This window comes from Olea europaea, unplaced genomic scaffold (assembly GCF_002742605.1).
Source record: "Olea europaea var. sylvestris unplaced genomic scaffold, O_europaea_v1 scaffold1763, whole genome shotgun sequence".
NCBI classification, from domain to species: domain Eukaryota; kingdom Viridiplantae; phylum Streptophyta; class Magnoliopsida; order Lamiales; family Oleaceae; genus Olea; species Olea europaea.
In genome coordinates this window covers 195,244-207,439 of record NW_019235355.1, presented here as the reverse complement: position 1 = coordinate 207,439, position 12,196 = coordinate 195,244, and the positions used below count along the sequence as shown (strand labels likewise).

Below are 12,196 nucleotides of genomic sequence, written 5' to 3'. Positions count from 1 at the left end.
CTATCTTGCCCGCCACACAGATGTTTCATTGCCTAGTCTGAACCCTTATAAACCACAATAAGATCTCCCAATTCTTTCACAATCCTTTTAACTTGCTCTTCATGGGTTTTACAACGAGTATCCATTTTCCCAGCTTACGTAATGCTCTGATGCCAAATGTAATGATTGGACCTTAACAATTCCTCAATTTCACTTAGGGTCCATTTGATTGCAAAGATGGAATTTGGGTGAAAATAAAACGAATTTCAAAGAATTGAATTGCCTAGAAATTGTTTTAATGATAATTTTCAATTATTGTGTTTGAATGGTATAATTTTTCACATGAAAAATGTTGAAATAAAAGCATTTTTGATGTTAGTTTGATTTTGTTTTACATGAAAATTGTTAATTAAAGGGATATAATTTACTGGTATTGATGATAGAATTTGCTTTCATTGTCAAAAAAAAAAAAATCATATATTTTTTGGTGTTCGTTTGTCTTTGTTTTACATGAAAATTGTTAATTACAGCAAAATATATTTTTACAATTAGGGATAGAATTTGTTTTCATTGCCAAAAAAAAAAATAATAATAAAATAAAATAAAAGAAAAAATAAAATAAAATCGCCCAATAGCCTAGAAAACCAATTCTCAACATATAGGTGTGAATTGATTTTCCTTGAAAACCAAGAAATGTCTATGTGGCAAGCGAACCAAGAAAACAAGTTCCATGGAAAAAAAATTGCCATCAAACATGACAAAAGTGGAAAAGTGAAATTCATTTTCCATTTTCCATGAAATTCGTTGTCAATCAAACATGGCCTTAGTTCAATGATCAAACACAAATGTGGAATACAAAACATTCATTGGATTTATTGCAATACACTGAATGTAATACAATTGAAATTAGATGAAGGAGAAAAGGGCGAGCTGAGAGGAAGAAACTTTGAGTTTGGAGAAGTGACACGTCCCAACAATCTACCTTCCTCCTCCCAACTCTATCTGATATGATGGAGAAAAAACTTGAAAGAAATGCTAAAACGTATGTGCCAATTACAATTTAATTCTGGCCCAAAAAGACATTTTACATTAATAAAAATAACACTGTTCTTTAATTTGAAAATTCTGTTAGCTGTTGCTCTCCTCTTCCTCCTAAAATAATATTTTCATATTTCACCATCTTTTTCTTCCTAATAACTCATACCATGGGTGAGAATTGAGTAGGTCCATAGAAGAGATAGAGGTCAATGCCAAATCCCCTCTAATTACAGATGAATTTTGATTTAATAAATGAAAAGATGGTATCTTGATACTATCAAATAAATCTTAATCTTCTCGAATAATTTCATCACACACACAAACTATCCATTATCCATTATTAGCCTTTCGACTTCATCGATCTATTAAAAGAATATGCGATATAGATCAAAGGGTTAATCCCCTTTACCCAGCTGGCTCCCTGTGATAGGTGGGGGGAATCCCGTATTGTAGCACGGTTCTTAAACAAATGAAAAATCTAATATTTTTAACTCATAACAGAAGGAACCGGTCACTTGTAATGTGTCATGAATGAAAAAATGAATACATTTGATCAAAACCACTTTCCTATGATTGTGATGAGCGGGGACGAAGAAATTCTTCATATTGTTTGTTTAAGCTTTGATGATAGAGTTTCAATATCGACCTCGTTCAGAAAAGACGGCATCACTTTAGCTGGTTGAAAGACAAAACCTGCTTTTTCGCATGCATCCTCCAGAAGCTTTGCTTGAGATGGCCCGTCTGGGCAGAAAACAACAACGGCACCTCCACTGCCAGTGAATTTTGACGCAGCACCTACCCGTCTGGCCACTTCAACCATCTCTATATTCAGAGCCCCCAGAGCGTCATCCCCAAACATTTGCCTGCATTCAGCTAGCATATATAAGATCATATTGCAGATACTTAGCTCCACTTGTAACGAAAGAAAAAACTACCATTGACAAAGGCGACTGCCATGTGATATCAATTCTGTTCAAATAGTAACTTTAGTCATCATCGACATCATCCGAGCATAAAGAGAGCTTATAACAAGACTACCATTGATCCAAATTAATAATAAGCAAGCAAATTATATCTTTATATCCATTTGGTCAAGGATAAGTTTCTGAAGTGAATCACTTCGTATATATTACTCCTGAGTGTGCCAAAATAGTTGTTAGGGAGAAGATAAAAGAGAGACTGTGTTCTATGCTACCCTCGAAGAGAAACTTGTGCCTATCATAGTATATAAAAGCTAGTAAATTTGGAATTAGTCCTTGAAAATTGCAGATAAATAAAGTTAAAAGGTCTCAATGAACCACTAGGTGTGCATATAGTTAGTTACCTCCGCAAATCAAAGTTGCGATTCATGAGGTTTGCAAGCTTGGTGTAGTCCTTTTCAAGCAACGCCGTATGTCCTTCTAAAGGAATGTTTGCAACCTCTTCCATAGATGATATTATGAACTTATCACCGTCTAACCACTTCTGTCGAACTGTACTATGAACCTGCAGTACATGAATATTTTGTCAAAACAAGTGTTTGCTACTAGCCTCGTTATAGAAAAGATGAAGCCATAATATCACACTTACCTTTCCAGAATCACTAGGATTTTCGGCATAGATCAGATAGAGAGGTGGGAGAAGATCTACGGTCATGGGCGTATAAAGTCCATGTCCCAACTCTTCCATGTGTTTCTTGCTAAAATCCTAAGAAGAGAAAAAGATTAGGCGGCATATAAAGATGATGTTATTCTACAAGTCTTTTCTCTATGCATACCATATAAACAAGGCCCCCATAGACCTGCACTACCCTGTCCTGGAGACCAGCAACAATACCAAGTTCCTTCTCTGCATTAAGGATAAGATTTGGCCTCACCTCGAGTTTTATCAGATGCCTCACTTTATAGAAGTCAAGCAGGCAGCTAAGAGCTGCACATACAATAGCGCTGGAACCAGAAAGACCAGTCTGGGACATGAAAACAACTCTATTTTGAGTCTTCTTATTAAATAAAATACAATCACGCACAGAAACATACAGTGCAAATAATTACCAAAGAATGCGATTTTAAAAAGTTACCAAGGAATACTTCCATTTCCAAGAATAGAAACACAGAGAGAGACAACTCTTGGACAAACCAACAAACCAATTTTATTGCAGATTTTTTAACCAACTGCAATTGCACTCAACAGACAAACAAGGTATTTCACTCTCAACCATCAGCCAAAGGAGCAGTTGAGTGGTTTATCCCTTCAAAACTCTCCGGATCTTAAAAATACAATATCTAGTCCTAAGAATGTAATGAAATGCTTTTAGATCTTAGATCTCATATAATTTCTACAGAGTAGATGTGCACCGCTCTTGTAATCAACATCTCGTCATAAATAGGTGAAATGCAGCAAGAATTTGAGAGATATTTCTATACTAGTTTCAGCATATAAATGTGTGTGCACGTGCTCGTCTGTGGACTTGTATTTAGATCTATTCAACAAAAGGCAAGGTCCTTTATGGCCTTGATTTCGTGCAAATGCGTGAATCGTCAAAGCATGATTAGATAATAAGATAGATATCATACAATTACGTCCAAGTTTCAAAAACTTTCAAGGAATAAGGACATCCAAGAGCATAAGCCCCACCTGTCGAGGAATATTGGTATCATATGACAACTTAAAGTTCCGATCATGTAAACTGATGTTGTTTTCCTTGCAATAATTGTAAAAAATTTTACAGATCGCCATAAGCAGACGAACCCCTCCATAGTAGCCATCAGTTTGCAGCCGATTCACCTAATCATGAAAAAAAAAATGATAAACAAAAATTAAAACCAATAAATAGTACCAATTTTAATCAATCGTCATCAATTTATTGGACCAAAAAAAAAATAATAATAATAATAACAGCTGTGTTGAAATAGAGCAAATCAACGAATTCTAGGATCCCATTAATCCAAAGCACAATAAGATAGAAATCCCACATGAATTCCAAATCAAGATCAAGCAAAAAAAGGGAAAAAAAATGCCTAAATTATTTTATGCGCATATAGTACTATATATGTTGAAAATGCATTTATTACCAGGTAAGGTAGAGAATTGAATTGGACGAGATCGTGAGTGGGGTGAGGGACGATGACCAGATCCGTGGAAGGCTCCAAACGCACAGACGCCCAGAAATTTCCAAGGCTGAATGATATTGCCCGACCGTAATACACATCGCTCGGATTCCCCAACAACCCAACCCGAGCATATGCCTTGTGCTCAACTATGCCATTCTCCGACCGATCATCTTCCATTTTCCAATATTGTTGCCACCTGACTCCTTCGATATTAGGACTCTTGGACTCTTAATTAGAATAGAAATTTCGATTTTTTGAGGTTTTCTATATGTCTTTTTAAATTGAATTTGTGCTTTTACATTAATCACGATTAAATCGATTGAAAATGAATTGGGAACTAATGGAGAAAATATTCTGAATCAAGCCATCAAACAAACTAATGAATTTCTTGGGCTCTGCGTTTAAATTATTTGACTGGTTTCAGAAGAGGATAAGTATGAGCCAGTCTGAGCATGTTTAGCCAATCTTTTAACAATTAATCTCGAAGTACATATATATTTTTTTAAGAATAATGCTATTGTCAGTGAAGATTACTGACAGTCGTTCTATGTGACGTGCACTTGACAGTTTTTCATTTGATATATAATTTAAAAAATAATTACCATATCTATGTATCAAATACCAAGTTGTCAAGCGTATGTCACGTAGGACGATTACAAGCAGTCTTCACTACGAATAGCATTACTCTTTTTTTTTTTTTTTTAAGTATGATTTGTTATTGTCAAAAATTGTTTTTGAAAACAGCTAATTACAAAAAGACAATTGTGTTTCTGTACAAATTTTGTAAAAAAAATATGTATTTATAGCATTGTTCATCTTTTAATGGGTATACAAATGAATATTTTTTATCAATGGAGTCAGGTCGATTTAGGTTCAATTTTCTGATTGAAGGTCTATAACAATAGTGACAGATTTTGCATAAATACAGGTCAAGGCTATGTAAATGATTAAAGAGGGCGTAGACTGTATTAGATTTCAAAAATCCCTTTAAATCTAGAGGTTTTCAATTGAGATATTAATGAAATTCACTAAAATTTAAGTATTTCCAATTAAGATTTTAATGAATTTCAGTGAAATCTTTTAAAATTTATGTATCCTCAATAATTAGTGTTTCTATAAAGATTTCATTAATAGAAGAATTTTAAAAGATTTAGATAAATTTCAAGTTTAAAAATATATATAATCAATTTTTTTGGAATTTCACATTATTTAATGAGATTTTTATGGAATTTGTAGAAATTTATTCAAATCCACAAAATTCATTAGGATTTATAATCTTTCGAAATCCATCAAAATTTTAGTTGAAGACACCCTTGTAAACAAGATACGTTGAGAGTTTGAATCTATTTGAATTTTCACTTCACAATATTAAAAGTCTAAAACCAAGAATAAAACCGAACTAGTATCTAAAATCGTTTAAAACTTAAGTATAATATGTTTCATTTTAATATTGCTTTTTTGTTACTTATTATGAATAAACATAATGTAAGTGATTTAAAGTTTGAGAAAATAAATAGTGCAACTACCAACGAGGTTCGCTCGGTTCCTAGGGATACTGACTAAACAAGAAACGAGTGATGTTGTCCTACTACCTAGAAAGAACAGCTTATTTGTTGCTGTAAACATTGTTGGAAGTTCTCTCTAACGAGAGCCTCCACAAACTCCCAATTTTCCACATATTTTCTCTTTGCCCTTGTTTGTGTAATTTGTATCGAGTTTTCATTTAGTTGAATATATCAATTGGTGCTGGATAATATTATTTAATTTGTAAAGTTGATAAAAATTTAAATCAGAGTTAACAATTACTTTTAATAAATTATTTCATGGGATTAACAACTTTTATCAACTTTCAACAACATATTTTATTGCTCCACTTTTATTAAAATTCGCTAAAAATTTGATTTTTGGCTACACCGAATATAGCTTTATATTTTCGCCAATCACTAGTGAGAAAGGGGAAATTGCATTGTTGATTACTAATCTATTATTTTGGTGATAAGTTGGTTCTTAAATTTTTAGATCGGAGTATATTAAATCTCAATTTTAATTACGTCTGCACAATCAATCTCCAATATAGCGAGTTGTTCAAATTTTTGTTAAATTATAATATGACCATTGTATGTGCAACATCTCAAGTTTCTGGGCATAGGTCCTATTGATAAAGTTAGATGTGTAGTGACCACGTAATGATTTAACGGAGAATTGTTTGTCATGGGAGAATGATTGTGCAAATATAAAGAAACGTTGCCAACTAATTGTTTTTTTTTTTTTTTTCTTTTTAAAGGATATAAGAATCAACTTGTTTTCAAAACAATAGTTGAGAACGAACAATCCAGGTATCCGACAACAAATTACCAGCTCACCTCAGTGAAGTTTAGGTTTCACATGGATGGTAAGCTGACTTGTGATAGTTTATTTAAAAAAAAAAAAAAAAAAGTTTCCATTAAATTTTCTATTTATATTGAAAAAAAATTTTCCCTTCAAAATGTGCTCTTAGCTTTCTTTTCATGCAAATTTCGAGTATATCATTTACCAAATATCATCAGAGCCAACTCTAACATTGAGCATTGAGTGAGTGAATTGAGGAAGCTTTTTAGTTAGGAATTGTTGACCCAAAAAATATTGCCAACAGATCCCGGCCTCGTCCCCTCCAAATCTGCACATGAAACACCCCGTTAGGAGGCAAAGGCCGCTGATCGAAAAAAAGGTCCGACAATCGTTTGAACTCCGACGATCAAATCAACGGTCGGACGAAAAGAAGATATAGAATGCGAGAGTCGGGAGAGGGGGTTTGGCTAGGGTTTAGAAAATATACCTTAAGTTGTGTGAATGAGCTTGTATTTATAGAGAAATGAAATGAAATGAAGGGGTCCTGGGCCGAGTCCAAGCCAAGTCCAAAAGAAAGGCCCAATATGACATGATTTATGTATAAAACAATAGTCCCCAAAGGCTGAATTGTATATTTATATGCGAGTTGAACTTGAAATATGAACTGTTAAATAGGCGATGCCCCGTCGGCCATTGTGGAACCCCTTTTGTCATGTGTATGCCACGTAATTTTTGGATATAACAATAGTACCCTAAATTTGACTCGTATTATTTATATGCGCGGTCAGACTTTGAAATATAAGCTATCATGTAGGCGAGGTCTTACAGATTACTTCAGAAATATGAGTAGCTCCAATAAGCGAGGACTTACGAGTTGTCTTGAAATGTGTGTGAATCAAAATAAGCGAGGACTTACGGATTGCCTCGAAAGATAAATACTACAAATATTTTGTCAAAATTTCGACAGTAACTCCCTTGTAATATGGACTAAACCAACATGTAATACAATACAATTTATCCATAGCATATATACCAAATAAATTTGGGGTCCATTTGCCCCTTCAAATTTCTTCATTCATGGCCTCTTTCCAGAACTTAGAATCTGGACATTTATTTGCTTTATCAAATGAAGTAGGTTCAGAATTTAATAAGTCCAGACCAGAGAAAAAGGTGACAAATTCTTCATTATTAAATCTGATTGGAGGTCTTATATTTCTCCTTTCTCTATCCCTAGTTAACTGATAATCAGCAAGTGTAGGATCTGAAGACTCCACCTCAATTTCAGTTTCATTTTGATCAGGGTTTTCCTCAGACTGAGAGGTTTCCACCTCAATTAGACCATCTAGATTTTTAGATTCATCAGTTTTGTTTTCCAGGATGGTTTCTTTCAATAGTGCAGGTTCAGAAGTTTTAAGATCAGTTGATTGTGGCGTGCCATTTTCATTGAAGATGACATTTCTACTAATAATGACCTTAAAGCCATTTTGGTCTCTAACCCACAGTTTGTACCCTTTTGTTTCCTCTCCATAACCCAGAAAAACACAATTTAAGGACCTGGGTTTTAGTTTCCCTTCACTCTGATGTGAATAGGCAATACAGCAAAAAACTTTCAGTTTACTATAATCAGGAGTTTTTCCTGACCATATCTTTTTAGGGACTTGAAAATCAATGGCACTTGATGGACTTCTATTTATTAGATAAGTTGCTATTTTTAGGGCCTCTCCCCGAAAGAACTTATGAAGACCAGAACTATACAGCATACATCTCACTTTTTCCAATAAGTATCTATTCATTCTCTCAGCAGCACCATTTTGCTGAGGAGTGTATGTTACAATTTTGTGTCTTAAGATTCCATAATCTTTACAAAACAAGTCAAATTCAGAGTTGCAAAACTCAAGACCATTATCAGTCCTTAAAGCCTTGATTTTCTTATTTGTTTGGTTTTCGATCATTAATTTCCAACGTTGAAAGGTTTGAAAAGTATCAGATTTTTGTTTTAGAAGAAAAGTCCAGATTTTCCTTGAAAAATTATCTACTATTAGTAGATATAATCTAAATTCACTCAGAGCATTTACAGATGCTAGTCCCCAAAGATCAGCATGTAAATATTCTAATATAGAAGTAGATTTATGAATACCAGTTTTGAAAGGCAATTTTTTATATTTTCCAAATACACAATTTTCCCAAAAATCCAAACCCTTAACATTGTCCTTACCAAAACATCCAAGTTTATTTAAGATTATTAGTCCCTTTTCTGAGATGTGACCAAGTCTTTTGTGCCAAATTAAAGACTTATTAGAATCAGAGTTTAAGGCTATAGAACAGTGGTCTATCACAGATTGAGCACATACTGTATATATGCCATTTATCTTTTGAGAAGATATGATAGTTTTATTTCCTTGCATAAGTGTTAAAAAACCTTTATGAATCATAATGCTGTATTTATCATCAAGCTCACCCAAGGGAATAAGATTTCTTTTTAACTCTAGGACATATCTAGTGTTCTCAAGTTCTAGGGTACAATTGTTATTTAATGAGAGTTTAACCTTTCCAATCCCCTTAATTTGACAACTCATGTCATTTCCCATCTGAATTTGTCCTCCATTTAGGTCAACAAATTCAGAAAAACATTCTTTTGTGGGACACATGTGAAAGGTGCAGCCAGAGTCAAGGACCCATTCATTTGGGTCTCTTCTGATGGTACTAAAATAACCCCTTGAATATCATATTCATCTCTGCAGGCTACAGCTGCAGATCCCTCAGTATTAGTATTCTCTTTCATATCTGAGATTTTCTTGAAGCAGTCTTTTATTACATGACCAGTTTTACGACAGTACTAACATTTCCTGATCTGGTTTTTAGTTTTCCATTTATTCTTATTCTTTCCCTTAGATCTGGAGAATTGAGTTTTCTCTTTCTTATTTAAATTTTGATTTAAGGGATATTGTTTCTTATTTTGGTTCTGTTTCTCGTTTATGAATAACCCCTCATCATAACTAGAGTATTTAGACTCAGATTTTATTTCAAGTTCTCTATTTCTCAGGGCTGAGGTTATTCTATCAATGGTAAGTTCTTGCCCCCCATATTCTAATGCATTTCTAACGTCTCTATACTTATCACTTAGTGAATTTAACAATGCCATAGCTTGTTGATCATCAAAAATTTCTTCATCTCAGTTAGTCAAGTCCTGAATCAGTTTTGTGAATCTGCCAAGGTTATCTTCCAGATTTGAGGTAGGATCAAATCTAAAATTATAGAATTGCCTTAGAAGGTAGCATTTATTAGGCATGGTTCTAGTTAGATATAATGTTGCTAACTTAGTCCAAAGAGCTTAAGCAAAAGTAGTTTCTCCAACTTTCCTAATTACACTATTAGATAAGTGCAAGAAAATTGTGCTCCATGCAGTATCATCTAACTCCTGTCTCCTATAGGCACTAGTTTCTATAGGCCAGTTACCATCAATGGCTACAGCACATCTCTGCTGCAGCAATGATGCCCTCAGTTTTTGGTGCCAGAGACTAAAGTCTCCAGTACCATTCCATCTCTCAACTTCAAATTTTTGAGACATGGACATGATGGCAGATATGGACACACAAAATTTATACAGCACACAGTGTATATTAATTCAGGTATTTTATTTGAATTGATATAAAAAATGTGACAGAATGAATAAGGCAGAATATATAATTGTATCTTCCTATCATGCAATACACAATTCTTTAAAAAAAAAAAAAGAATTGAAAGTCAATCTAAGAGTGGTCTAGGGAGTGATAATCCTTGCAATCCACTACTTCCTCAGATTCCCAAATCCTCACAGGAGATCTTGGACAAAGGTAAGCAATGGAAGATTACTTACCTTAATGATCAAACTCTAAGCATATTACAATTACAGATTAATAAAGGGGGTTCCAGAAAATACCAGAGTCGAAAACTTAATGTTTCAGAGTATAGGAAACAGTAAGAAAGTGTCAGAACCGGAATAAGAGGGGCAGTGCAGGTTCAAGAAGCCAACGAGTCACCAGAGCTCAATGTAAACTCAGTAGTGAGTCAAGATCTCACAACAACCCAGACCGAGTCAACTCAACTCGCACAACCCAGTACAAAAACAACAGATCAAACAGAGTTAGAACTGAGTTAAAACTAGTTATAAAGAAAATTAAGACTCCAGCTTTCAAGAACCAAAAGACGATTTTCCAGAAAACACCATATCTAAGATCCCCAAGAATCCTTTTAAATAAACAGTTCGAAAATTTCTTTTCAAAAAATAGTGGCTCGATACCACTTGTCAAGTTGAAGGATCGTTAAATCTCAAAATGGATTGCTTTGCAGTAAAAAATAGATTTGCAGAAAATTAAAAAATCGAACACGAAGATATGTTTCGCCCTAAAAAGGGCCCGGATGTTCCGTCTTGCGACCTAATCACCAGTTGAGCATCACCAAAATGTGATAAAGCTCAAGATCCACTAAGTGTCAACCAAGAACAGTACAACATGTACGAAGAAACCAAAGGTTTCTTCGAATATTCTTTCGCCTCTATTCAAAATTGTAATCCAACTCAATCTCAATCGCTAACAGACTATACAACACAATCAGAAACCATCACTAAGATTACAGAATGAGAAATCACCAAGAACATATCGAATTACAGTAACCTAAGAACCCTAATCTATCACTCAGAGAAAAGGAGAGAGAGACGAAAGGTTGAAAGAGACTTCAAATGATCTAGAATTGGGGCCAAAACCAAGTAAGTATCTGATCAGTCAATCATCCAAGGGTGAGAGCGAAGCCACGTGTACGGCTGAACCTCAACCATTTAAGAGGCAAAGGCGTGTCTCTTTAAAACACGATTTACAACCCGAATTTAATTCCAACAAACCAAGCCCACAAGTCTCAATTTGGGCCAGCAAGAAATGGCGAGGCAACCCAATTAATATAACAGTTTCTTCATCTAACAAAATAGAAACATCTTTTGCCAATTCATCAGAATTTATTTAACCAATGTGATGGTAATATGGCTGTACATCAGCAAGATGAGAAATATTATAGAGTCGGAGAAGCTTCCAAAAAAGGGTTAAATTCCTCTAAAGATGCTAATTTTCTTCTCTTCATTTTCTGTTTCTCGTAGCAGCTAGTTACCGCACCACAATTCCGTTGCTGGGGCTCAACCATGTGATTGAAATAAATTGGCCCAAGGAAAATAAATCAACAAGCCCAAATTTGCATAACTTAAAATTTAAAACCAAAAAGACCTCTTAATGCTTGAAACCATTGGGCCTATCTATCAAAAATGTCCAGTCATAAATGGGTTGACCCATCCCCAACAAGAAAAGCTGCAAGTGGCATGTGATCTAGCCTAAATATGGAGAGAAAATCAACTAGAAAGATATAAAGGTCAGAAACCTGTTGCCCCTATTGCCTAGGCCAGCCAAACTTCTGCAAAAAGGATGAAATAAACAACCCAAATCTATCCAAACACATATTAGACAAATTAATTTGGCCTTACGTAATATTATTAATGAATTAATTAATTTGGTCTATATGCTAAAATCTGATTGGCCCATTTGAGAAATGGCAGATTTGTAACTGTCCACTTTGATGGAAAATGGGTAGTTTTTGGCCTAAAAAGAAACGGACTCTCTCTGCCTTTTAACGTGAATGAAAAGTCATCAATTAATTCAATTCAATAACATTAAGGAAAAGCGGGAGGGAGAGAACGATTTCTTTAATCTCAGTAGTTTCTCTTTTGTAGATTTAAAACATTT

At 34.3% G+C, this 12,196-nt stretch overlaps 1 protein-coding gene across 2 annotated transcripts; it reads right to left on the bottom strand.

Moving 5' to 3' along the window:
• Positions 1–1,382: 1,382 nt before the first annotated feature.
• LOC111378060 (glucuronokinase 1-like) lies at positions 1,383–4,563 on the bottom strand. Of its 2 annotated transcripts, none has more exons than XM_023001227.1 (6): positions 4,068–4,563; positions 3,631–3,780; positions 2,774–2,962; positions 2,587–2,703; positions 2,342–2,502; positions 1,383–1,880 (listed from the first exon to the last, which is right to left on the bottom strand). In XM_023001227.1, the coding sequence occupies exons 1-6, from the start codon at positions 4,281–4,283 to the stop codon at positions 1,619–1,621; spliced, it is 1,095 nt and encodes a 364-aa protein (XP_022856995.1). In that variant the 5' UTR covers positions 4,284–4,563; the 3' UTR covers positions 1,383–1,618. The 2 variants fall into 2 exon arrangements, with proteins under 2 accessions (XP_022856995.1, XP_022856996.1); XM_023001228.1 differs by having other exon boundaries at positions 2,873–2,962.
• Positions 4,564–12,196: the final 7,633 nt, after the last annotated feature.